Genomic DNA, 25,405 nt, shown 5'->3' on the forward strand with positions numbered 1-25,405 from the left:
CGCGGCTCCGGGGTAAACACTTCCCGCCCCACCCACCCCGCCTCCCCCCTCCGCGCCGCTTCCCTACACAAAGCCGACTGCGCATGCGCGCTCCCCCTCCCCGCACCTGCGTGCTGCCCCGCCACCTCCCCCCCTCCCGAGGGGGGGCACTCCGCGCATGCGCACCGCGCCCCTCACTCCCCCTCGCGCGTGCGCCGCGAGCTCCCCCCACCTCCCCCCTCCCCTCTCCGTCCTTCTGAGCATGCGCAGTGCGCGCCGCGCACCTCTCCGCGCATGCGCAGTGCGCTCCCCCCCCTCAGTCCGTGAGGTAACTCCCGCCGCGCCGCCCGCCCGCCCTCAGTCTCTCGGCGCCGCTCGGGCCGCACGGGGCCGGCAGCGCGGCGGGGGCCGTTAGGCCGCGGCGGGACGCTCCGTGCCGGTGGGGGGGCCTCTTCGTGGAGCGGAGCGCTCGGGGCCGGCTCCCCGCGCAGGCGCAGGGCCCCGTAAACAGGAAGCGGCGGCCTCCGGGGCGGCGGCGGAGACAAAGGGGCCCGGCCAGGCCCGGCCCGGAGAGCGGGGGTGCTGGCGGCGGGCGGCAGGATGGTGCAGAAGGACGGGCAGGCGGCGCTCGAGGAGCCCCAGGGCAGCCCCAACCCGGCCGCGGTGCCCGGAGCTCCCTTAGAGCCGCCGGGAGCCGCCGCCGCTGCTGCTGCTGCTGTGGGGCCGGTACAGGGGGGCGAGGAGACCGACACCGAGACGGAGACGGCGCTGGGCTCCCGCCGCTTCCTCTGCGGCGTTGTGGAAGGTGAGGGACGGAGGGGCTGCTCCCCTCCCCCTCTCCTCCTCCTCCTCCTCCTTCCCCCGCCGCCTCCGCCCCGTGGTGCGCGGGTTTTGGCCGCTAGAGAGGGCTTTGGGGCGGGGAGGAGCCGCGGCTGCCGGGCGGGGCGGCTGCTGCTGCTGCTGCTGGCCCTGGGGCGGCTGGGGCTGGGAGCCGCTCGCTGGCAGGGAGCACCCTCGGAGGGGCGAGGGCAGGCCTGGCTGGGGTATGGGGCACGGCTGCTGCTCGCTTGGTGTGTTAAAGAGGGAAGAAGGAGGGAGAGAGGAGCTGCCGTGGGGTTATCGCAGCTCTGCATGCTCTTCCTGCACGCCAGAGGCTCGCATTTGGTTTCCTGCATGGGGAATAGGTGATCACAGAGACATCTGCTCTGGAATTAATATTAAGCGCTCCCTGTTCTCCGCAGTAATGCAGCGTAACGCTTTAATTGTGCTGCACAACGGTGCTTGTTCTGTGTGCTGGCGTAGGGGCGTTATTAAGAGGTTTAAATTGTTCTAGAAGCTTCGCAATAAAGGGACTTATTCTGTTTCTCAGTAATTACAGAATATACGTGCGTTTCTGGCAGGTTGGTTAAGGTAGATATTTGAAAGCCAGCAAGAAAAATGGTTTGCTCCCTACGTAAATGTTGGCTTGGAATAGCTCTGAATTCCTGCCGACTGCTATTATTTTTGTACCTATAATGAATCTCCAGCGGGAGACCAAAATGATTAACAGATGGAATAGAGTGTGAAGCAGGCAGTTTATCAAAGTCAGTATCTGCACTGCTTGCAGAATGCCTTTTGTTCATATCTTAAAAAGAGAAGGCCATTTGGCTCTAGCAAATGTCCTCGTGCAGAGCGCGCTAGGCCCAGTTAACGCCTTTAGTTTTTAGTGTTGTTAGAGCTTAAATACAGTCAGCATGGAGAGAAATTCCTCAGCCTAGATATTAAACTTCTTTCCTTAAAGAAAGATGCTTTGGAGATGGGCAACAAAAAACAAGGATATAGATTGTGGCAGGGTGGTTTCTCACATTCCTGCCCGTATACCTTGACCGTGGTATCACACATTCATCCAGGAATGTGTCAAAGCAGCTGTGTATATCATAACCATCCTTTTGTTGTCTTAATTACCTTGTAGACCTCCTTTGCATGTGTTTTGGTGCAGCTGCTGTAAACAGAGGTGTTCTTGGCTACGCTGTAAAACGAAGCGAGAAAATGGCCCCTGCCCACTGAAGCAGTCTAGTGCTAGCCAGGAGCTTTCTGTTTAACCTTAAAAATGTGTACAGGAAAAAAGGATTAAGGGATTTTAAAAACAAAAGAAGCAGTTGCGGTGAATGAGGTAAACAGTAGTGGGTGAAAAATAATGGTCTCTTTAGTGACGCAGGAAAATTACAGGGTTCAGAGAAAAGAGGGATTAACTTCAGGAGTGAGGATACACACTTGGACACGGTGCAGCAGTTACACCATATCTCTTGTCTGTGTTAATTAAAGCAGTGAGCTGGAGAGCCTGCATGTTTTTCTTGCAAGGGATGTGGGGGGCAGGAAATAAGGGAGATATCACTCAAGGATACTGGGCGTGCAGTCCAAGAGTGGGAAGAACTTGTAATGTGTCCAGTGCACCGTTCTGGGAGTAATAGGATTTAAGAGAGTCCTGGATGCAAAGCCATGGTGCTCAGCCTCCAAGAGATCCTAGCTTTTAATAATGGAGAGTGTGGCACCTGGGATCAAGTGTTTGATGTGATCTGTTGCCTTTGTATGACCCTGCCATGCAGTCTTGAGGGATCAATACAAAAGAGGTCGATTTTAGGTAGAAGCATCCCAGGATTGTCATCAGCTGGTGACGTCAGTAATGTAAGAGATGTGGTGACAGATGGAAGAACTGTATCAGTTCTGATTAACGTGTTCTCAGCCTTCTATTGAACCAGGTTTTGGTGTGTTCTTTGTGTCTCGTTTTGTTTTATAGGAGGCTTCTGCTCTACTTCAATTTACTAGGTGTGAAACAATAGCATCGTAAGGAAGACAAATTGTTGTGCAGTTATGAGATGTGGGTGGTGCTGACTAGATATCACAGTAATGCTTTCCGTTTGTGGATTGTTGAGCTTCCTCGGGGCAGCATTAGTAAGGATTAGATAACAAGTGAAAACAAGAAATTTGTTCTGGGTGAAATGATTTTGGAGTCTCTTATGCATTGCAACTGCTCTCTTGTTTGTTGCTCTGTTTAATTGCCCTTGACTTGTCACCTAGCAGTGTCAGTGAGAAGCACTAGTTAGCTTTGCCACTTTGTCGTGCCAATTAGCCTAAGTTCACTTTCTGGGAGGCTATTTTTTAAAACTTGAGCCTGTTTTAAGCTTCTTAAAGTGAGCGTTGGTCACTTAGGTAAATGAAATACTTAAGACATAGAAAATGCTTCAGTTGCATTCAGGCCGTAGGAGGGCATTTTTGGCCTTATTAAGAGCAGATATATATTTACAGTGTTGAATAGCTCTGAAAATGGAAGATATCTACTTTTTGAACTGATGTTCTGTGGGAACTAGTGAGCTCTGTGTATTAAGAACATCATTCATTGTTCGTGTTTGGAAATAAGAGCTTATTAAATTTCAGTGTTATTTTAATCTTGGGTCTTTGCACAGGCTGCCAAGCCGAAGCTTTGTTTTGAAGTGCCCACTTGTGATGGGACTGTTTGCACAGAGGTCTAAGTGAATTTACTTGAATAAAAATAGATTGAGAGTGCTTTTTAAAGTGTTATGTTTCTAGAATGGAAGGAATTTAAACCAGAATCCATTAAAATATTTGTAGAAATACATGACTGTGAAGATAGAATATTCTAAAATTACTTGTGTAGGTGTTTTTATATGATTATTCAAAGACATTGTTAGCTTGTGAAGATGTGGGCATTTGGGAAGTAAAAATATCAACATCAGAGTTAATTCTGACAAGAAACCTGTTAATCTGAATAAAAAGAATGAAAACCTAAGCATTTTATTGGCTCTTGCACATTTTAAATTACTTGTTACTTATTAATTTAAATTACTCAGTACACATCTGTATACTATGTGTTTGTATTTAGAATCCTAATCTGTATCAACAGCTGAGTGTTTTTGAGCTGGTAAATATTTCCAGTATTTGTTATAATCAAATCTACCTTATAGGTGTCTGGAGTGATAGCTTAATTAGGTTCTGACTGCTCGGTCCGCCCCTGAAATAATGCTGACTTGACTTGTGAAGGGCATCTGCTGAGGAATACAGCTTGGATTCTGAAAATTAATTGCTTCCATGCCCAAAATTATCAGGCCTCGAATCATAAGAAATTAAATATGTTATAATTGCATTTTAAATTTAGATCAGCTTAGTTTATTACACTTTCCTAATGCTGTGGAGCTAGATTTTTGTTTTTGCTTGGGGAAGCTTTTTGATGAGTGTTCAGAAGTAGCTTATTGGCAGAGAAGATGGTTGTAATAGAATATTTCACAGAGCAGGCATTATCTAACATCTAACCGGATAACTTTAATCTTATTTCCTCTAGGATTTTATGGAAGACCTTGGGTTATGGAGCAGAGGAAAGAACTTTTTAGAAGGCAAGTCATGCTTCTTCTCGCTGCAGCACATTCCAGTATAATATAATCATAATCTTCCACTTGGAACAACAATTCTCTTCAGGCCTAACCTAGAGCAACCTTTTACGTAGTGCCTATTCCGGGGTATTCACCTTCCTATCTTGCTAATTGCATTTATCAGATACCAGGTGTATGCAGAGTTCATAAAAATGTGATTTGATAGTATAGCACAATATTCAGTGAAGAGGAAAAAAAAAAAAAGGCCTGATAATTAAATTGAATAAAACATAGGATTTCTGAACTTGTAGATTGCTCTCTCAATTAAGGCTCTTATCTTCTGTTCTTAGACTTCAGAAGTGGGGACTAAATACATACTTGTATGCTCCAAAGGATGACTACAAGCACAGGATGTTCTGGCGAGAAATGTACTCTGTGGAGGAAGCGGGTAATTACTTTTATTTCCCCTCTGCACTTTTGATACGTAGATTGTTTTTAATGAATTGGTCACTGCTGCATACGCTTGTGCATTTAATCATGGTAGCCAGTTCCAAAAGTGAGCTGAGACCTGTTCTCAGTACCCTGCAGCTGTATTTAATGGAGTTATGTTAGAAGCATGGATTTGCTTCTTTTAACTGTGTCTCCACAGATGACTCCTAAAATTGCTTTTCAGGCTTTGTCTCAGTAAATTTACCTTTTTTCTTCAGGAAAAGGTTGCTTAGAATTGTTCCTCTGGCTCTTGATCATCTGGGCCATATTGTGAAACAGAATTATTTGCTTCAGAAAGTAAAAAGATTGAGAGAATAGTATGCCCTTCTATGTGATTCATTATGTTCTTGTCTCAGTGAAGAGAGTACCGATTAGAAAAGCAGCTTCTGGCTAGTCAGAACATAAAAGATCTGTGTAAAAGGTGCTGTGAGGCTTTTTATCCACCCCTGGCTTTTACAGGATCTACAGTGGTATTTTTTTCTTGTGGGATTATCGTTGTCCTTGGGTGAGGGGAAAAAAGATACCCACTCGAAATTAAATAATCTTTGGATACCACTTTGAATCACTACAGAAATTTAGGGGGTACCACAAGATAGCTTCCAATAACAATATTGTTAAATGCTCTATAACTAATTCTCTCCGTTTATTGCATGGAAGATTATTTTTTTTTTTCCTAAAACAGCTAGTTTGATATTAAGAAAGCCCTTTTCATGTGTACCAAGCTTCAGTCAAGGGAATAGCATGTGAACTAGCGTCATGCAGGGTGATATTACTGCATTGGATTGTCTCTTAGTATGCATGACAGAAGTAGAAAAAATGAGTAATGGTTCTAGAACTGTTGGCGTGCACGCCGTAGAAACAGACTGCATCCATATTTGTCACACAACATTGAGATCAGGAGAATTTTTAAAATATCTTTTAAAAAATTAATGTGGAAAATAACACTGGGTCAGTTCTGTTTCTTTTGGCATCATTTCTGTGAACTCTTAAGTACTTTGGCACTCTTTACTGTGTTAGTTTTCAGGAATTCCAGCAAATGCCTCAATTTATTTTTACTGCAGTAACACTGGCTTTTGCACTTTTAAAATTTACATATAATTGAGATTTGGTGATTGGAGCATACCTCTGAAATATTGGAATTTGATTTTCAGAGCAGCTAATGACCCTAATAGCAGCTGCACGAGAACATGAAATAGAGTTCATTTATGCAATCTCGCCTGGACTTGACATCACTTTCTCAAATCCCAAAGAGGTATCCACATTGAAACGCAAGCTGGACCAGGTAAATGACACACGCTTACTACAGTTACACTGCTACTTCATTTGAAAACTTCAGTGCCTTGCTTGCTCTTGCACGTTTTTCCTAGCTGCTTTGATGTTTTCAGCACTAGCATTAGTTCGGTTGCTCTAGTGAACAATTTGAATGGGTAAACTTGGGTTATGTTGCAGAAATGACCGTTGATCATCTAGATTGAAAATAGTCTTTTATCAGATTCTGAAAGCTGTTCTGGAGACATTGTCTTCAGACTATTTTAGGACCTTAAAGCTAAGATGCATTTACAAAGCAAGAACTCTTATCCACAATAAATCCTTCAGAGGTAGACCTGACATGTATATATGCTTTGTTCTCGTAATTAACTCTTCTCCTTTGTCCGAATGCTGTTACAGAGTTAGTTTGCTCTTTTCCAGCTGTCTGTCCAGTGAGATCAGCTTAGATTGTAAAAACTGGAACAGATTGCAAGTCTTCAGAGACAACGTTGAGAAAAGCGGAGCGGTGGATCAGAGACAGGCGTTCATTGTAAACAGTTAACAAAGCCTGTCTTGTCTCTCGTGCCTTTTCGCCCCCGTTCCTGTATCTTTTCCTTTGTACAAGCTTATAAACTGAAGAATAATTCCTCAAATGTTTTTTCTATTTTTTTAAATGTTTTATGCTCTTGTAAATTCAGATTAGATTTCAAAAGTCTGTAGTTTGTTTTTGTTTTTTTAATAAGGTTTTACTCTTGTCTCCTATATTAGGTTTCCCAGTTTGGCTGCAGATCTTTTGCACTGCTGTTTGATGATATTGATCACAACATGTGTGCAGCAGACAAAGAAGTTTTCAGTTCCTTTGCTCATGCTCAAGTCTCAATAACAAACGAAATTTTTCAATATCTAGGAGAACCGGACACATTCCTTTTCTGTCCTACAGGTAAAACGAGATGAATTCATTCAGGCGTAAAGGAGGGGGCCTGTTATCTGACTGTTAGAAAAGCTGGTTTAACATTTCATCACTGCTTTAAGGATTATTTTGGGGTCATATGAAGAAATGGACTTCTAAAGAAAGGTTGAAGTGGTTCAAATATATGTAGAAGTTTTTCCAAGTCTGCACATCTCTGAAAAGCTTATTGCCAAGCAAAGAGGGCAGCTTGATAGAATAGTTGAATAAGTTTGAACCAAAAATAAGGTTAAACTTACACTTCTAATTGGCATGTAGCAGTCTGTTTCCTTTTTCATTTGGGATAGCTATTAGTTTGAGAATTTTTTAAAAATAGAGATACAGCACATGGCACTGAGCCTGCTGGAGTTCAAGCAGTGTTTGGACAACGGTCCTTTGGGGACCTATGAGTTGGACTAAGTGATTCTTGTGAATTCCTTCTAACTCAGATATTCTGATTTATTTGCTTCTTTCACTGGTACCAAGTTTTAGTAAGATTACCTGCTTTTACTCATTACTGACTTGTTTTTTTTTTGTTACTGAAATATCACATGACTCTCAGGTCTGATCACTGCTTTTATTTTTTTCAAATTTTAAGCTTCATCTAACACCTATAGGAATATCTTATTGTAAGGGTGACAATATTACTAGGTTTGGTGGCACAGGTTATTGGAAGGCAAATTCAGTTCAGTAGCGATGTAATTACTTTATCTCCTTGCCTGTGATACTTTGGTTCTGTTGTAGATTTCCTCTTTGAACAAATCACGTTCTATTTTTTAAAAGTTTATTTGCACTTCATAATCAGTCTTGTGGTTTCTAATTCTCTTGCATGTTGTCTGCAGTAACATGCACTTTTTTTTCCTTAATTTTGATAGTTTAGCAATTTTTTGCTTTCTGATGTTTTTGCTGTGTATCATTTATAATCTCCTTTCTATCTAGACTTGTTGGGCTTTGGGGATTTTATTGAGTCTTCACTTCTCATGTGATAGTGTATAGTCGCACATGTGCACCTTACTGATAAGTGATGTTCTCTTTTCCTTTGCAGAGTACTGCGGAACTTTTTGTTACCCAAATGTCGCCCAGTCTCCGTATTTACGGACTGTAGGAGAAAAGTTGCTCCCTGGCATCGACGTGTTATGGACAGGTAAAAGTAATTGGGTTATTTGTCTTAAATTCAGAGTTGGTAGTCTTAAAAACAAAGAAACCAACCAAGCAAAAAGCCACCCACTGTCCATCTATGCAGGGTGGGGGATGTATATGCAAATCCTGCTGATTGATCATCCTGTTTCACTCTTAGGTCCGAAAGTTGTATCCAAAGACATTCCAGTAGAGTCCATTGAAGAAGTTTCTAAGATCATCAGGAGAGCACCAGTTATCTGGGATAACATTCATGCTAACGATTATGATCAAAAGAGGCTTTTTCTTGGACCTTACAAAGGTCGGTCAACCGAGCTCATCCCTCGACTAAAGGGAGTTTTGACCAATCCAAACTGTGAATTTGAAGCCAATTACGTTGCTATCCACACACTTGCAACCTGGTACAAGTCTAACATGAATGGAGTGAGGAAAGATGTGGTAATGAGTAAGTATGCATAACTTCTTGCTGCAGCATATGTTTGACCATATACATCATACTGATTTTTGATTGTTCTAGCCTTTTCTTACTGACTGTCTCTTTTTAAGATAGCTTAGCGTTTTCTATACTGTAAGTGAAGGATGACGGTTGCCTGAAAAATAGCAAGCATCCAGATTGTTTACTGAGTGCTTTTTATAACATGCTACAGATGCTTCTCAGGAAATCAATAAGAGCAATAATAGTAGCTTAAATTTGACAGAAGTGACCATGGGTTTTATTTCATTGTAATAGAAACAGATCGGATTAAAAGAGAAACTGGATGCCAGAATGTCTAATTTCTGTATCCTGTTTCTGTGCTGATGGAGGTGACCGTAGTTTTCTATTTTGTCTTAGTGGGATGTAATTCCTTGTCCTTCCTTGAAGTAAGGCTGTTTGAGAGCTCTTAAGTGACTTTTCTAATATCTTTTTACATGTATTTTAAATAAACTTCGCATGTTAACATTTTTTTATAAACTTCTATCTGTAGCTGATACGGAAGACAGTACAGTTTCTATCCAGATTAAACTGGAAAATGAGGGGAGTGATGAAGACATTGAAACAGATGTTCTCTACAGCCCACAAATGGCCCTGAAGTTGGCCTTAACAGAATGGCTACAGGAATTTGGGGTACCTCAACAATACAGCAGTGAGTTTGATTTTAGTATCATTCTGGTAGAAAAATGTCATTAAATGACCAGTTCATGTATTTAGATTAAAACTATTTTACAGATGGCAGCAATCTGTATACTTTTCAGTTGTATTTACTACCTTACTCAGTGGGGAAACCTTAATAAAGACAGACGGCTTACATTCTGCAGTGTGCCTGTAGTGGCCCAATTGATCAGCTGAAGTACCCATCAAGTATGATCCTCTGGCATTTCTGATACAAAACAGGAACGAGTTTGGATCTTGTTGGTCTCAGTTGTTACTAGACTTCCATGGGACCTCAGAAAATCGAGTAGCTTTTTTTTTGAAGAGAGTATTACAGATGACTGTAAACAATAGTACTGCCCCAGAAGAGTCCACGTTCTCCCTGTTGCTTTGAGCTGGCTTTTGTTTATTTGAGTTTCTGTCTCTAGAAACCACTTGGGTTCCTTCCAGCATTGTACACTTTTTTTTTTTTTTTCTTGTAGCAATGGGAGCTTGGTATCTGAGGTAAAATCTGTTTCTCTCAAACATAGGTTTTGGGTCATCAGAGTGTCCTTCTCTGTTATGGTAGAGCTGGAAGAACATCTCCTGATTTCCATCTCTATTCTATCAAATTATCCTTTCCAGCTGCTGTAGTGTTTCAGAGCTTTCTAAATCCCAACTGCAGCAAAAACATGGAATGAGGAGTGGTAGTCAAGGTGTCATTTTCTTTTGCTTTCATGGGGTTGCTTAGGACGGTACCTCTTAAAATCACCTAGTCCAAACCCTGTGCTCAAGCAGGTTTGGCTAGAACAGGTTGCCCAAGACTTTTCAAGCTGAGCCTTCAATATCTTCATTTCCCTAGGTTAAAGATGTTTTTGTGATTGGAGTATTTAAGCATCCTTTTATTTTGAAGTCTATTCTCTATAGAAATAGAAACATCAGGTCAGTTGATACAAAGGAAAAAAGTTAACTTCAAAAGCTTTTTATTCTGTTGTAGTCAGAATTGATGCTAGCAGTACATGTTAACTATTTTTTATAACTTTTCCCCCCCCCTCCTTAGTGGTTATCTGAAGGGGGAGCTTGCCAAAATGCGAAGTCTGTAGTTAGAATTACAGTGACAGAAACCAATAGGCAAAGTGCCAGAAGGGAGCTGCACTGATTGGATGCTGTGACAGCAGAACCATCCATGATTTGCAGAAGTTGCTGTTTTGAATGGTAGTTGGCAGATACTGAAAACTTTAAACTTGTTTCTTCTTATTCTCAGGTAGGCAAGTGGCCCACAGTGGAGCTAAAACTACTGTAGGGGATGTAGGGCCTCTGGTGGCACCATCCTCTTTAAATGCAGCAACTGTGGTTACCACAGTTTACCAAGAACCCATCATGAGTCAGGGGGCAGCGCTGAGCAGCGAGTCACCAGCTTTGGTAAAAGAGGAAGAGAAGAAGCAATCTGATGAGGAGCCAATGGACATGGTTGTGGAAAAACAAGATGACGCAGACAAGAATGCTAATCAGATTTTGACAGATATTGCTGAAGCAAAGATGGCAGAGGAGTTGAAACCAATGGATACTGATAAGGAGAGCATAGCTGAATCCAAGTCCCCAGAGATGTCTATGCAGGAAGACTCTGGTAGTGACATTGCCCCTATGCAGACTGATGAACAGATTAACAAAGACCAGTTTGTGCCTGGGCCAAACGAAAAGCCTCTCTACACGGTAGAACCAGTGACTTTAGAGGACTTGCAGCTTCTTGCTGACTTGTTTTATCTCCCTTACGAGCATGGGCCCAAAGGTGCACAGATGCTGAGAGAATTCCAGTGGCTCAGAGCAAATAGCAGTGTTGTCAGTGTTAATTGCAAAGGAAAGGATGCTGAAAAAGTGAGTGTCACCTAATCTTGTTTCTCTCCTTTTAAATCAAAATCCTGAGCAATATTGTCTGTTGTCTGCAATGGAAATGGATGTTCTGTTTCCTAGAAGCTGAAGGGTAGTGTGTAACTAACCACAGGTCACAGTAACTGTTTTAAGTGGTGTAGCACTGAAGGCAGCTCTGTGTCTGTGTTTGGACAATGATCCCTGTACTGGCTTCACTTCTAACAGCAGTAGAGAATACCCGCGAGTCACATGTGGTGTGATATTTTTGCTGATAGAACAAAATAGGGAATTGCATAGTCATCCTTCATACGTAGACAAAGCCGTGTTTGATCTTGTGGATCTTTTGCCTCCATCCATAGATAGAAGAATGGCGTAACCGAGCAGCTAAGTTTGAAGAGATGTGCAGCTTGGTGATGGGAATGTTCACTCGCCTCTCCAATTGTGCCAACAGGACAATCCTGTATGATATGTACTCCTACGTCTGGGATATCAAGAGTATTATGTCAATGGTGAAATCTTTTGTGCAGTGGTTAGGTAGGTGCATTGGGAGCCATTATAATCCCAGATAGCATATCTTTTTTTGTGTTTTTAATTAGCCCACGGGGAAAACAAAGTGTTACGCAGATGTGTTTTCTTGAACGTGGGGTCTGGTTTGACCCTGTTTTAAAGGTTTTCCTGTCTCACTATTTGAAGCAATGATTGCTGTGAATTTGCTTTGGTATTAAAGAGAAGTCTGCTGGATGCTTAAGATTGGAGACCTTGATTTTCTTCTTGGGCTAATGAAACTTGAATCTCATCTGACACGTAAGTGTTGACTTTAACTTACTCTTGACTGAATGCACACTGGACTATGCCACGTAACTCCCTGGGTACTCTGGTATGTGATTGGAAATGACGCTACGAAATGTGACCACATCAGCCACCTGCTGCTTGCTCTGTCGTGGTGACATTACTGCTGTCTTCAAAGGAACAATTGCAGAAGCGACCTTTCAGTGGGCCTGGCCAAGAGGAAGCCGATCCTCCCAGCCCTGTGCGCATGCGAGCTTTAGCGTAAGGCTATTCTGGTGCAAAATAGTTTCCTTTAAACACTTTCCAAATTGCCTTTTTTATTTTTTTTGCAGAGGGTGGAAACTGTGGAGCTCTCTAGACAGACTTAGTCTGAGACTTAAACTGATTTTTAAATGCCTTTTTTTTCCTGAAAGATTTTTGGGGGATCCTGAGTTGGCAGATAGCACCAGCATGGCCTGGGTAATTTTAGTGACCTCATTTCACTTCCAGGTTCCAATCCACCTGTAAGGAATATGCTGTGGACTTGCTTGACATACACAGCAGGCAGCAAAGCTGATGGTCTTATGTCACACTTCTTGTAGCTGTCAAAAAAAAACTCACAGTGGTTAACCATTACACAACCTTGGTCCAGTCTTAGTGTTTGGATTGTCGTTAAGTCATACTCTTAAAAGCTGAGAAGTTTAAATAGGAACAGAGTAGACCTATTAAGTCATCAAGTCAGTTCCGACTCAACAATTTCATTAGTTTTGTGCTTATTAAATATCTGATCTCTATACTTATGGTTGATTAATTGAGAAAGAAAATGAGCTTTTAGAACTGCCTTAGGCAAAGTACAGAGAAGAAAACTATCTTGGAAGGGAAGCTAGTAAATTAACATCTCTGCCTTTAGTGGGTATGTATTCTTAAGACCAGTGTAACACAACTCCCCCAACTTTACTATTCTTGCTGTATGTTGACCTTCACCTATGAAGAATGCTCTTTTCTTGATAACCTAATCTGTTTAAAACTCTAGACCAAAGCTTTAGAGCACACAAGAATCACTGCTGTCTTTATAAAGATTGAGAGCCCAACTTATGACTGCATTTCAGAATTTTGGCTGAAATCACTTCTGGTTTTCCGTGTCCCTGTAAAGTTGGGTTCAAGTCTTAAATGCATCAGATACTCGGAATAGTTTGCCTTAAGCTAACTCTGTAAATACCAGCTCTTAACTTTGGCACTGCCCTTTGCAGTACTGAAACTGGCATTAGAGAGTTGAAAAATTAAATTTAAGAGTTTTTGATGCGTACAGTTAAATAGGCTTATGCTAATAATGCTTCTGTGAGAGGAGGTATTTTTGTCTTTAACTTGCATTTTGTCATTAATATGAGTACATATGGAGCGAAGTACGTGCCAAATCCAAACAAATGAGTTTTCACAATGGTGTGCTTAATGGTCCACTGAACATTCATTTTTCACCTCTCCTCCCAAGTCCAGCTAGCATTCAGTCCCTTAAATTAGTGTGGCTGTACAGTACTATGGATTACTAATGACTTCTATTGTCTTCTTCCCCATTGTGTACAGATGGGAGAATCCTCAGCACAAGTATCTTCTGCTATTGGATGGACAGCGCCAGATGTTCGCAGCGCGTCGTCATTAATTAATTAAAATGGAAAGGTTTTGTCTGTGAGGCAGCTCAGATAGACTAGATATGTGATAGGCATGAACTGAAGTCACATTTGCGCAGCGACTAAGGCATTAACTATGTTTTTCATTTATACAGCTCTTCATTCACGCAGCTCTTTACTGTAATAAATGGAAGTGCTAGTTAAGTTGTAGTCTCAAAGGAGAGACAGATACTGTCTTCCAAGTTATTGACTAAATTCCCTTGTGAAGGGAATTCTTTTATGTGAGAACTCTAAAATGTGGGAACAGACTAAAATCAAATTCTGATTTTTGGATCACTTCTGATATTTGTCCATCCTTAGGGTAGTTTGTATTCATATTCCTAAACTCTCATAAACGTCAAACTTGGCACACTTTGGGACTCTCTGACTAGCACAACACACTTGTCTGTACTGATCTAGGACTGTTACTTGAACAGGAGTTAAACTGCTGTCTACAAAAGGAAAAGAGTATTTGCGCTGCTCATCTTGTCAGAAAATTAGGCAGGTAACTTCCATTCGAGATACTGCACATCTTTTAACTCCCTCAGCAGAGTTGTCATTTATGATGGCCATCGAAGGCTGTGGTGCCTTGCTAGTGGAACGGTATTAAAAGTCAAACAGCTAGTGGAAGCTTCTTTTATAAAGCAAGTGTAAACTAATGCTGAGCACTTTTCAGTGGGCCTGCTGTGGCTGGTTGTTCAACAGGGACCCTGTTTCCTCTTGATATGCTTGAAGGCGAAAAAACAAGAGGCTGAAAAAGCAGAGCTAGTATTATCTGTGGCAAACAGGATGTACTAGTTTAAATAGTGGTAACTGGAATTAACTCACAGCTTAGTTTTTTTTAACTTGCCAACAGCATTGTGAAGGTGTGGCCAGGATTATGTAAATACGTTTAGTCTCTCTGAAGAATGCTGTTTCATGCAACTGTCCTGGCTGTCCAAGCTGTTCCAGACTGCACGTATTGCCAGTCCTAGTTTTCTGACAAGATTAGAAACAATAATTACTAAAATGTGACTTCAGAAAGGTCCATTTCTTTCAAGGGGCTGTGATAATGGAATTTTATTTGGTCTTCAGCTGCTAAAATTTACAGCATTATTTTTTGAGACAAGCAGCTTCCAAGATGTTTTCTTTTTGGAAACGAAACATTTCTGCCGCAAATGGGCAAACAAAAGAATGTACAAAAAGCCTGGTGAGATGGTGCCATTGTATGTAGCACCATTCTTGTGCCTTCTGGTCCAGAATGAGATGTGTTATTAAAAACTAGTTCTTAAAACTAGTCCGTTACGTAACATCAAAAGCTGCATTTAGTGCATGAGCACAAAATCTTTATGAATTATACATTATTACAGCCTCTACCAAACCCCTGGACTATAGCTCAGTTAGAGAGCTTTTTCCACAAGTGTGTTAGTTTTTTGCACATGTAAGACACCCAGGAAATCCCCCTTCTCGTAACATTCTCCGCTTGGATCTGATCTCAACAGGGTGTCGTAGTCAATCTTCAGCACAGTTCTTAAGTGGAGACCAAGAACCCTGGGCCTTTAGAGGTGGTCTAGCAGGAGAGTTCCAGGTATCAATATGACTTCACAACTGAATGACATTTTCTTTGTTTTATGAGAAACCTTTTGTTGCACATCAGAGGTCTGGAAGGATTGGTCTGCCGAAGGCTTTCTGGTCCAAAGCCCATTAGCCTTACAGCTTGGTTTAAAATAATTTTCCTCCCCTTTCTACAGTAATTTCTCAAGGAGATGCTGCCTGTCCCACGCGCATGCGAAGCGCAGCGGCTTTAGTTGTACATTTCACATTGTTTCTTTGCAGGTCGCACAGCATTTTTATCTGCGCCCGCAATTGCACAATGCGCGCATGCTTGTCTGCCAATGGGAATTCCATGAGCAAAAAAAGGGATAGCGACGCAAATTTTGGCTCCTCTCTAAATAAAGCTGTAACGCCTTTTGTTGGAAAGATTTCAATTGGCAAATGCTCAAAAATCTGTTTTATGCCATGTTCGAATTTGTTCATGGATTTTTCAGGTGCTATACTTTTCCCCCTTCACAGGTGCTCTGCGCGCAGCAAATTGAATCAGCGCATTGCTTTTGGGATAAAGCGTCTCCTCTGGCCAGTTAACCCTCTTCAGACCAAACCTTTCCTCCTGACATTCTATGTTCCTGTGCAGAGATAGTGTAGATATGATTGGTAAAAGTATTTTAAAGTAGATAAGATTAACAGACTCTTAATATGCTGTTTGAATTGCATATTTTAAAACACCAATTGGATATTTCCTATTCAAGTAAGGTCTTTGCATTTGTAAAGCCTACCAACCCCACCTTCTTCTGGGGTGCCTGCAAGTAGCAAATGTTAATTTGGGAGTCTGCAGTGCACGCCCAAGAGTGATGGGTTGTTGGTGTTCATACACTTATATCAAGTATTTTGTTTTCACAGCGTTTGCTACCTATTGATGGGGCAAATGACCTCTTTTTTCAACCACCTCCATTAACGCCTACTTCCAAGGTGTACACCATAAGACCCTACTTTCCTAAAGATGAGGTAATTGCTTTTGGCTCTTATTGTTGCTACTGATGCATTTAATACTGGTTCCTACTGAGTCCCTTCAGCCCCTAATGAAATAGATGTTCTGATATCTTGCACAAAGCACAAATAAATGCAGGCTCACAGGAAAATAAATGGAGGTTGTGACTTGCCTACCATTCAGCAGCCAGCTGTACAACAGTACAGCTATACCCACAGCTTGATTCCCGGTCTCCCACCCTACCCATCCCATTTTTTTATATGATGCCTTACTTATTTCTGAACAGTAAGTTAAAATTATTCCCTGCTAGTAGTGGAACTGTTGCTGTGGGAACACACACAGTGACTTAGCTGTAGAGGTGGGTGTGTATACCTGTTCACTTAGTAATCATTCTGGTAATTCCTGGTGTTTTCAGAGCTACGTAGGCAGAACTTTGAGTTGATACTGCATCTCAAAATGTAGTTGTGAAAGTGCGTTATTTCAGCTGTTATTCAGACTTTTCTAACTGATTTTTGAAAGGATTGTTAATTGAGTCTGTCTTGGAGCATTTGATTTTTGAAACAGGAATTTTGTATTAATCTTCAATTACAAGAGTTTTTTTCCCTTATGTCCCTCAACAAATCTGTAATGTAGCTTCATTCATACTGTCTCAGCATGAATACTTTAAATTGATGGGGCAAGTCAGCACCCTTTATGAATATAATTTAAACAATGTAAAGATTAATGTGGCTTAAACTTTGCTTTTGCAGCTACCTTGAAATGAAACACGTTTAATTTGAAACAACTATCTAGGTTGTTTGCCTCAGCCTAAATGAATCCTGACTTTGAAGCCCCTCAGACAGACTGAGCTGTTGTATGAAGACTTGTCTTTTGTCTGCTAGCTTTAGTCTAGATCTGTCCTGTACTGTTCATGGGCAGCAAAATGGTCCTTTTTAATACCTTAATTCAGGACTGTACTTACGCTACTTTTGTATTAAAAAAAAAAAAAAAAAAACTGAAATGTGTGGCTTTTCTTATATAAAATGTGACTGATTCAAGTTTTCCCTTTTAAAGAGATTCAGCTAAAAGCCTTATAAATTGAAGTCCATCAGGATGTACCTGTCCTTCAGTGGTTAAATTTATTGCACTGAAACCTTGAAGATCTTGAAAAGCAATTTTTTTAATCAACGGTATTGTGGTGTGCACTGAGTGGTAACTAATACTCAGGCTTAATCTCCTGCTGTAGCAACATGGAGAAAGTTGATCCCCAGCTTTTATTTCCCTGCCATTGAACTTAACCACAGTGTTTTTGATAGGCAACTTTGAGTTAACTTTGAAGGAGGAAAAAAATAATTAAAAATCAATCCTTTCTTATTGATGTGCACTCCTGTTCTGTGTAACCTGTATTTCTGTCAGTACTAGTTTACAATAGAGCTCTTAATGAAATCTCTAAAACAAAATTATTATCCTTTGAGTTCAGCGACTTGAAATCATCTGCTCTCTCCTCTTAGGCATCTGTATATAAGATCTGCAGAGAAATGTATGCTGATGGAGCTGATCAACCTTTCCATAGTTTGCCAGACTTGATTGGAGACAAGTACGTATTAGAAATGAACAACCTGACAGAAGTGTTTCTGAAGGGTGAAGTCCTGACATCGAATTTAATTTGAATTTTAAGAAGTATGCATGTGTATGTAGAACAAAAACCTCTTCTGATTCAAAAAAAAGAAAAATCTGCACTCTGCAGTCCTTAAGAAATTGAAGTTTTAGTTTCTGAAAGATACTTCTATCACTTACGCGCTGGTTTATGCTCCAGTCACCTGCTGTGAGCTGTTAGAAAGAAGATTGAGCAGAGACCTCTATTATCAAACGTGTGCATCATAATATCATATTGCTTCAGATTTTGTGAAAGTATATCATGCCTGTCTGTAGTCTGTGGTTACCCTTTGGTATGTTTTGCAGCCTCGTTTGGTTCGTGGTTCTTCAAAAAATTGAAAATTCTTTTTGAGGACCAATCTACCAGTCAACAGCCTGAAGTTTTTTTCTGAAATACATTTTATTACTTACCTGCATTGCCATTTTAAAACAATGACAAGTGAGATGAAGGTTTTTTTAAAAAGCATTATAGCTCATTTCTGCTCATTCTGTAGCTCAAGATACTTCGAATATTTTTACTGTCTTGAGTGATTATTTTAGATGGAACTCTTTTATGGAGACTGCTCTGTGAGTGACAGGAAGGTAGTTACAAGATGATGTGTAACAGGTCTCAAAAACCAAAAAGAACAGGGAGGTAATAGCAGATAAAATGACACACAACATGAAGAAAGTTTGTCTGGTGAGTCAAAAGAGCAGTATGTAAAGAATTAAATTGTGGGATCCTGAGCTGCTGCTGCTCATTGCTGAGTTTTCACAGTGTATCAGTCTGCTAATTAATGTATTGTAGAAGCTTAATTGCATTGCTGGAGGACTCTGTCACTTCTTTGGGTGACCCCAGAGTTTTCTCCGGAATACCTGAACAGCATACCTGTTCAAATTGATCTTCTGACTGACTGAATTTGGATGCTTTCTGCAGGTTAGTGGGAGGTCTACTCACTCTCAGCCTGGATTACTGCTTCGTCTTGGAAGATGAGGATGGCATATGTGGCTATGCTTTGGGAACAGTCGATGTGACTCCTTTCATTAAAAAATGCAAAATGTCTTGGATCCCTTTCATGCAAGAAAAATATACTAAACCAAATAGTGACAAGGAGCTGTCTGAGGCAGAGGTTGGTATAACCCATGAGATAAGAATCGTGTGCTGAATTGTGTTCATCTTTCTTTTAGAGGCAGGCCTTTTATTTATTTTACAAGTTGTGCTTGTGTAATTCAATTTTGATACCTTTCTGTAGTCTTTGAGCATGGTGTCTGGTATCTGTGACACTGGTATTACTAATTACAAGTCAGATATACTTGTGTGCTGTAATGTGCCCATGAGGTGTACTTCAGTAGAAATGGCTGCAATAGGTATATGGTAGAATTTGGGAAGTGCAGAGTGAAAGGAACTTTCAAACCAGCAGAGAATCTTAGCTTATAAAAGACTACATATTTGAAAATAAGGATCACATGTATTCTCCAGCAGTATGGGGTATCAGTTTCCGCATGCTATAAGCAGGACCAAGGCTTGAGAGTCACATTAGTTTAAGTATGGAAACAAAATGAAAGAGCAAGCTAGTTCTTAATGTTAAAATCCATGAGGTGGTTGTGATAGCTGTAAACAGTGCAAAATGACATCTTGCATATAGCAAGTGCTGAAGATTGATATGTTGAATTGGTTTTGGAAGAAATTAGGAAGTAAGGTTACTGAACTGTCAGAAGTCATGAAAATTCTAGTTGATTTATTCTTGTCAAGAAAAGAAATCTGCTTAATGTTCAGAAATGCTCCTTATTTGCATGCTGAAGGAAGTCTGGACAAAGTTGTAGCAGAAGCAGGCACAGAAACATCACTTCTTAGCCTTTCTTTCCCTTGCAAGCTTTGGGATGAACTGGCAGTCATGACAAAATGCTGGTAGCGTAAGAATTAGGAGTTCCCCTTTCATTCATTCACTAAAAAAACCAAACTAACCCTATTGTGAAAATCAGCCACTACTTACATGTATATTCAATAAAGGAGAAAGGGAAGTTTTTTTTTGTTTGTTTGTTTGTTTTTAAAAAAAAAGCACCACCAACAAACTTGCAGGAAATGGTGTTCTTTCCAAATGTCACTGTTCTTGAGTTGGGTATGACTAGAAAGTATAATTGCTCAACTACTGCTGTTGAAGTGGTGCTAATTCTGCAGTTTAGAAGTTTTCTAACTTTATTCTTCTACATTGCAGTGTGTTGAATCAAGGGGAATGTATTTAAACTTGATCTGAAAAAAAAAGCACATAAGTTACTAATGTTATGAGTCCTCGTGTGACGAAGCCTTAGTTCTGGCTTTTACGACAGCAGCTTTTTACTTCCATGAGAAACAAAGTTAGGTAGCTTTTTTTATTTTAGCCAGTGTTCCCTAAAGATTTTAAAATTCAGTACCCAGCAGGGAAAATGTGTGTGTTTCATTTTGGCTTTGTCTACTTGTGTTTTGCCTCACACAACTGTTCAGTTCCCATGCTATCTGATGTCATGCTCTCAAAAACCTTTCAGGGTAATTGTGGAGCCTTCAGTGATTAACAGTATCCTTCAGTGATAAAGCTAGAAACAAATTTGTTTTTGGGGCAAACAGTGTAAATAAATGTATAGGCCTTAGAGATGGTTCTGGGCTGCTGTGAGCCAACGAATGTGTGGAAGGAGGATAGGGCACTTAAAACTAGCCATCAGGTAGACTATCAGGTGTAGCTGAAAATTGTGCTGATTAGAGGTGTACTCACTGAGCAAAACAGCTTTCCTTAAAGCCGAATGAAAACGAAAAGCTGAATAATGAATGTCTGTTTCCCATATTCTTTTCAGAAAATAATGCTAAGCTTCCATGAAGAGCAGGAAGTGTTGCCAGAATCATTCCTTGCCAACTTCCCATCATTGATAAAGATTGATATCCACAAAAAAGTGACGGATCCAAGCGTGGCCAAAAGTATGATGGCCTGCCTGCTCTCTTCTCTAAAGGCTAATGGTAAGCTTATTGCACTCAGAACTGCTTGTTTCCTAATTACATGTTAGTTCTGGGATGCAGGACAAATTTGGGATCATTACGCTAATATGCTGTTAATCTCAGCCTGAGATTGGATTCCTAACATAGTTGGCACTCTAGACTTAGGTAACTCATTATAAAAGACTTTTGGATAGTTAACTTATGCTTCTGTCTTCAGTAAGAGGCAGCTTTTTGCCTTAGCTGTTATCCTGCAAATTAGAAGATAGGAAGAACTGAGGGAGCAATTTGGCAATGAAAGCACGTTTTGTTGCATCTTGAACAATACACAAATATTCATATCTCCTCTGCTGGCAGTGGTACTTATTTGTGGCAGTGTGCCGTGGTGAATGATTACCAAAACCTTCGATATGGGGAAGTTCTTGGCCATCTGCCTCACTGCACACCTGAGGTTCACAGGTCTTCTGTTGTGCTATTTGGTACTGTCCTGTAGTGCTGTTTTCTCAGCCAACATTGGGGTTTCAGGATGCTTTTACATGAAATAAAAGATGTTCAGAGGGAGGTGGTTTGTCCAAACCAACAGGATATCTGCGCTACACAGTCCCTTTGGGGGGGGACTGTGTCAGCTACGTTGCCATAAATCTGGTCTCTTTGGGGGCACTGTGCTGCATACGGAAATGGATCAGTGATTTTTATTGAGTTTAAATGTCAAACTAGGTGGGAGCTCTAATAATATTTGATGTCTGTGCTTTTTACAATAATTCTCCCTTACTGTTTTGTCTGTCTTCCCTCTTCAGGCTCCCGTGGGGCTTTTTGTGAAGTGAGACCAGACGATAAAAGAATCCTGGAATTTTACAGCAAGCTGGGTTGTTTTGAAATTGCTAAAATGGAAGGATTTCCAAAGGATGTTGTTATCCTTGGGAGAAGCCTGTGAAGCGCTTGACAGTGAACTGTTCCAGTACTGTAGTCCCTTAACAGCTGGGCAGGTAGTGGTGGGGATCTTCATATGGTCTAGCTGCACAAAGCCAGCAATAAGCCAGCTTGGTAGAGGGGGCTATGCGAAAATCACCCATCACACGTGCAGACTATGATTTGTTGGAAGGGGATAATGCTGCTGAAAACACTGTTTTAACAAAGAGAAACCTTGTCCTCTCCTGGTCGTGTGTGAAGTGCCAAGGAATCTTGCATGGGCTATAGCTTCTCGGAGGAATCCCTCTCAATCGGCGTTGTGGTCGACAACAGTTCTCTGCATTCAAGCATCAGAAGTGGTCTCTATCAGAAGTACCTGTAAAGATGCAGTTTTGTTTCTGTTATAGAGTAGGATGCAACTGGAAGTTGCGGAAATGGGAGGGATTACTTGTGTCAATCAGCAAATTTAAAGATAAGTAGCTACAGTTCTGTTTTTGACTATCTTTATGCTTGTTGATAAAGCGATGACCCATTGTCACTTCTAATGACCATTGGTTCAAGCTTTGTGCTTTGTTAGGGACAAATGTGCAGTGGTCTGTGGCAGAAGTCACTTAATGACAAACTTGTAAATTTCAGTGTATATAAACTTAGCTGTATGCTGACTAACTTTTTGTTTACCAGTTTTTGTAACTTTTTCTTTTAAAAAGTGAAAAGGTATAGGTCCAAGATGGCACTTTTGAATAACAAAACCACAATGGAGAGCGAATTTGTCCTCAGCACTGACCTATTTTTCTTTTTTTTTTTTTAAACTGTGCCTCGTGTCCAGGGCTAGAAACTGACCATCTTGGGTAAGGGGTGCTGATCCCAAGGGATCCTTCCTTCAGATGTCAGTTTGTTCCCCGCAAGGCTGCTGCTGCTCGAGGCTATCATCATTCTGGGACTGAAACAGCAATTCACAGGGTGGTCTGCTGAACCTGTCAATTTTGGTGGCATTAGTACAGAATTGTGGATGGAAGATGGTGAGAGGGAGAGAGCTGGCCCACAGCTGGGATTTATCCTTGGAACAGTCACCATGTTTCAAAGCCTGTTCGTACTAGTTTGACTAAATCAGGGTCTTCAAGTCCTGCACATTTGTATCAGATAACTTTTCTATAAGAAATGCCACAATAAGCACATTTTTACACATTATTTAAATGGTTACCTACTTTTAAATGTTCCAAAAATTTAATGTTTTTATCCAGGTCTGACATGTTTGGCTATGTGATAAAATCAACATGGTATGGGATCTGGTAGCGAGGTAGTTGTGTCATTTGTGAAATCAGCATTTCACAGAAGTCCCAGTGTCCAAGATATGTGATTGGCCAACGGTATACACCTCGCAGTACCTTGCTTTTTTCACCTGCTGCCATCAGCTGTCTTAATCTTCCTTTTGAAGTTTCCTGGGGTATTTCAGTGGTGCGCAAAGGAAGTTCAGTTCCTTATATGAGCTTCCATCTGCAGAGAAGTTACGCAGCCTGTAACGAACGGCATTAAGACTACAGTAATGTTGTCTGCAACCTGTAAGGAGATGCTGTGGTTGGCCTTCCGGTACAGTCACGTGCAGGATTATTTTTTTTTCCTTTGCAGAATGTGAACAATTTTTTTTTAATGCGGTAGCAAAATATTTAAGTTGCGACAAGTTCATTTCATTTTTTTTAGAGAGAGGTACGGGGTTGTGCTATGGGATTTCATGTAAGTCAGAGCTGAATGCCACTAGTTTTTAATCCAGCTTTGAGTGCATGTTGAGTAGCTGATACCTTGGTTTATCAGGTGGGAGAGGTTTTTTTTTTTGTTTGTTTGTTTCTTCATGGATACCAGAGTCAACTTATTTTATCTGGATTCATAGCATTACAGCATAGGATGCTTGTGGCCTTATTTCTTGGCTCTTAAGGAACTGCCACATTTTCTCTTCGTATGACTTTGTTATTATTATAGAAGTTAATTGTATAAGCCTATGGAATGTCAGGCCAATACCATCATTCTAGGATTGTAAAGTGATACGTTGACATATCTTTCATGGTTAAGAATTTTCATTAAGGTTGGAATGCCACTTTCATTAATCTGTTTTTAGATCAACAGTATCTGTAGCAGAAAAAAACGACCTGTAAAACTGTATTTGAAGACCATGCAAGAAATAGAATAAAAATTGAGAAGTGAATGTAAATAAGAAACGTGTATTTTTGTTGTGTGAGGTTCCTGAACCAAAAAAAATGCCTCAGCAGTGTGTGTTGTGTCACGCCATGTGTGATCAGCTGTCACAGAAACTTGTCGTGGGTTTTGGTGGTGGCAATGTTGCATGGTGGACACTTACCTGTGCTGATGCTTATCATAGGTGAGTTTTCTGAGGTCCTTCAAAAATATTCACTCCAAAATCTTCAGAGTGGCAGTGCTCAATTGAATGTTACCTGTTTTTGTAAAAGTCTGGTCTTTTCAAGGTGATCTTTGGTTTCTGGTAAAGCTGGTGGGAACTTTGTTGCAACAGCACTTGTTTACCCTTTCGTGCCTTTTCTTTCTAGCCAGTAGCTGGTTTTTGAGAGTTACTGAAACCCAAATCAGCCTGGCAGCGGCAACAAAGTGAGGAAGAAAATACCCAGGGAATGGTCTAAAGCAAGCAGCTTCCTGCATAGAAGAATTACCACCAAGCAAAAGAGATGGGTTTTACAGCCAAATAAAAAGGTGTATTTAATTATAAAAAAAAAAAAAAAAAGTTAAGGGCATTTCACAAGAATGGCTTTAACATCCCTCCACCTGCCATAGAAGTTCACAGTTATGTGTAGAACATAATATTCAAACTAAGTAGGGAGATTAGTAATTAAAATCTTTTCTCCTAATCCAGTAAGCACGTGTTACATTAAAATGATACTTTTCCTTCAGAATATCAGGTGTTGCATGTAGCTATCTGTGGTGTTGCAGCCTTTCTTGTGAAGTTGCAGCAGAAATGGCAGTGACTTTGCTGTCCAAAGTAAGCCAACTGCAAAAACGGGAAGGTCTTGGTTCACACCCTTTCTCAAATGTGTGCTGCGTAAAGAATCAAGTATGCAAAAGCAGTTGAAGAATACAGGGAGGCTGTTTTGATTAAATGCAGCAGCCACTGCTCTGTCACGGAATTAGAGCACTGAAGAGATCACTGGTGAGCATGGGAAGTGCTTGAAAATTGGCATAAGTGTTCTTCAATTGATTCAGCAATGAAATGAAAATTACTTGACTAGGTAAGTATTGGCAGATATCCTTAGCAGCAGAGGAAATAATCTCTCAAATTAGGAATTGCAGCTATAATTGTGTGTGTGTGTGTGTTCTTTCCTTGTCGTAACAGTGTTCTGCTCTGGGACTGAATGCATGAGAAGTCACAGGTAGATCTGATGGTAGTAGAGCAACAGCAATGGTTTCTGAATTGAAAATGCTCTCAAAAATAAATAAAATAGCTCCATTTTGGTACCCTCTTCTTATGGGGAGTGCAACCTTCTAATACCTGAGTCTTCTCTTTCCTATGCTAAACAAGCATATTCAGCTCTTCATCTTCTCTTTGCAGGTGACATGCTAGACCATGCTAGCTGTTCAGTGCTGTGGTGTGTTTGTCTGAACCACTGCACTTGTCAGAGCTCTGTTGGGTTTGGTGCCAAGGGTGATGGGACCTTGCTGCTGGAATGGCTGTTGGCAGACCCATCTGCCCCATGAGCAGTTTGTTACACTCCGTCATAAGTAACCACAATTTTTTATTTGCCTGTTTCAAGGATTCTTTGCTACAAATAGGACCAAATATCCTATTTCAAGGGCCCAGGGGCAGG

General features: G+C 41.0%; 1 protein-coding gene across 1 annotated transcript; it reads left to right on the forward strand.

Annotated features, from left to right (window-relative positions):
• Nucleotides 1–287: 287 nt before the first annotated feature.
• On the forward strand, nucleotides 288–23,791 carry OGA (O-GlcNAcase). The gene is made up of 16 exons (XM_038180986.2): nucleotides 288–784; nucleotides 4,316–4,367; nucleotides 4,694–4,791; nucleotides 5,984–6,114; nucleotides 6,849–7,020; nucleotides 8,072–8,170; nucleotides 8,324–8,608; nucleotides 9,129–9,287; nucleotides 10,536–11,146; nucleotides 11,500–11,674; nucleotides 15,054–15,139; nucleotides 16,009–16,113; nucleotides 17,587–17,672; nucleotides 18,648–18,840; nucleotides 20,537–20,696; nucleotides 21,470–23,791. The coding sequence occupies exons 1-16, from the start codon at nucleotides 580–582 to the stop codon at nucleotides 21,604–21,606; spliced, it is 2,754 nt and encodes a 917-aa protein (XP_038036914.1). The 5' UTR covers nucleotides 288–579; the 3' UTR covers nucleotides 21,607–23,791.
• Nucleotides 23,792–25,405: the final 1,614 nt, after the last annotated feature.

The sequence above is a fragment of the Anas platyrhynchos genome, chromosome 6 (assembly GCF_047663525.1).
Source record: "Anas platyrhynchos isolate ZD024472 breed Pekin duck chromosome 6, IASCAAS_PekinDuck_T2T, whole genome shotgun sequence".
NCBI classification, from domain to species: Eukaryota; Metazoa; Chordata; class Aves; order Anseriformes; family Anatidae; genus Anas; species Anas platyrhynchos.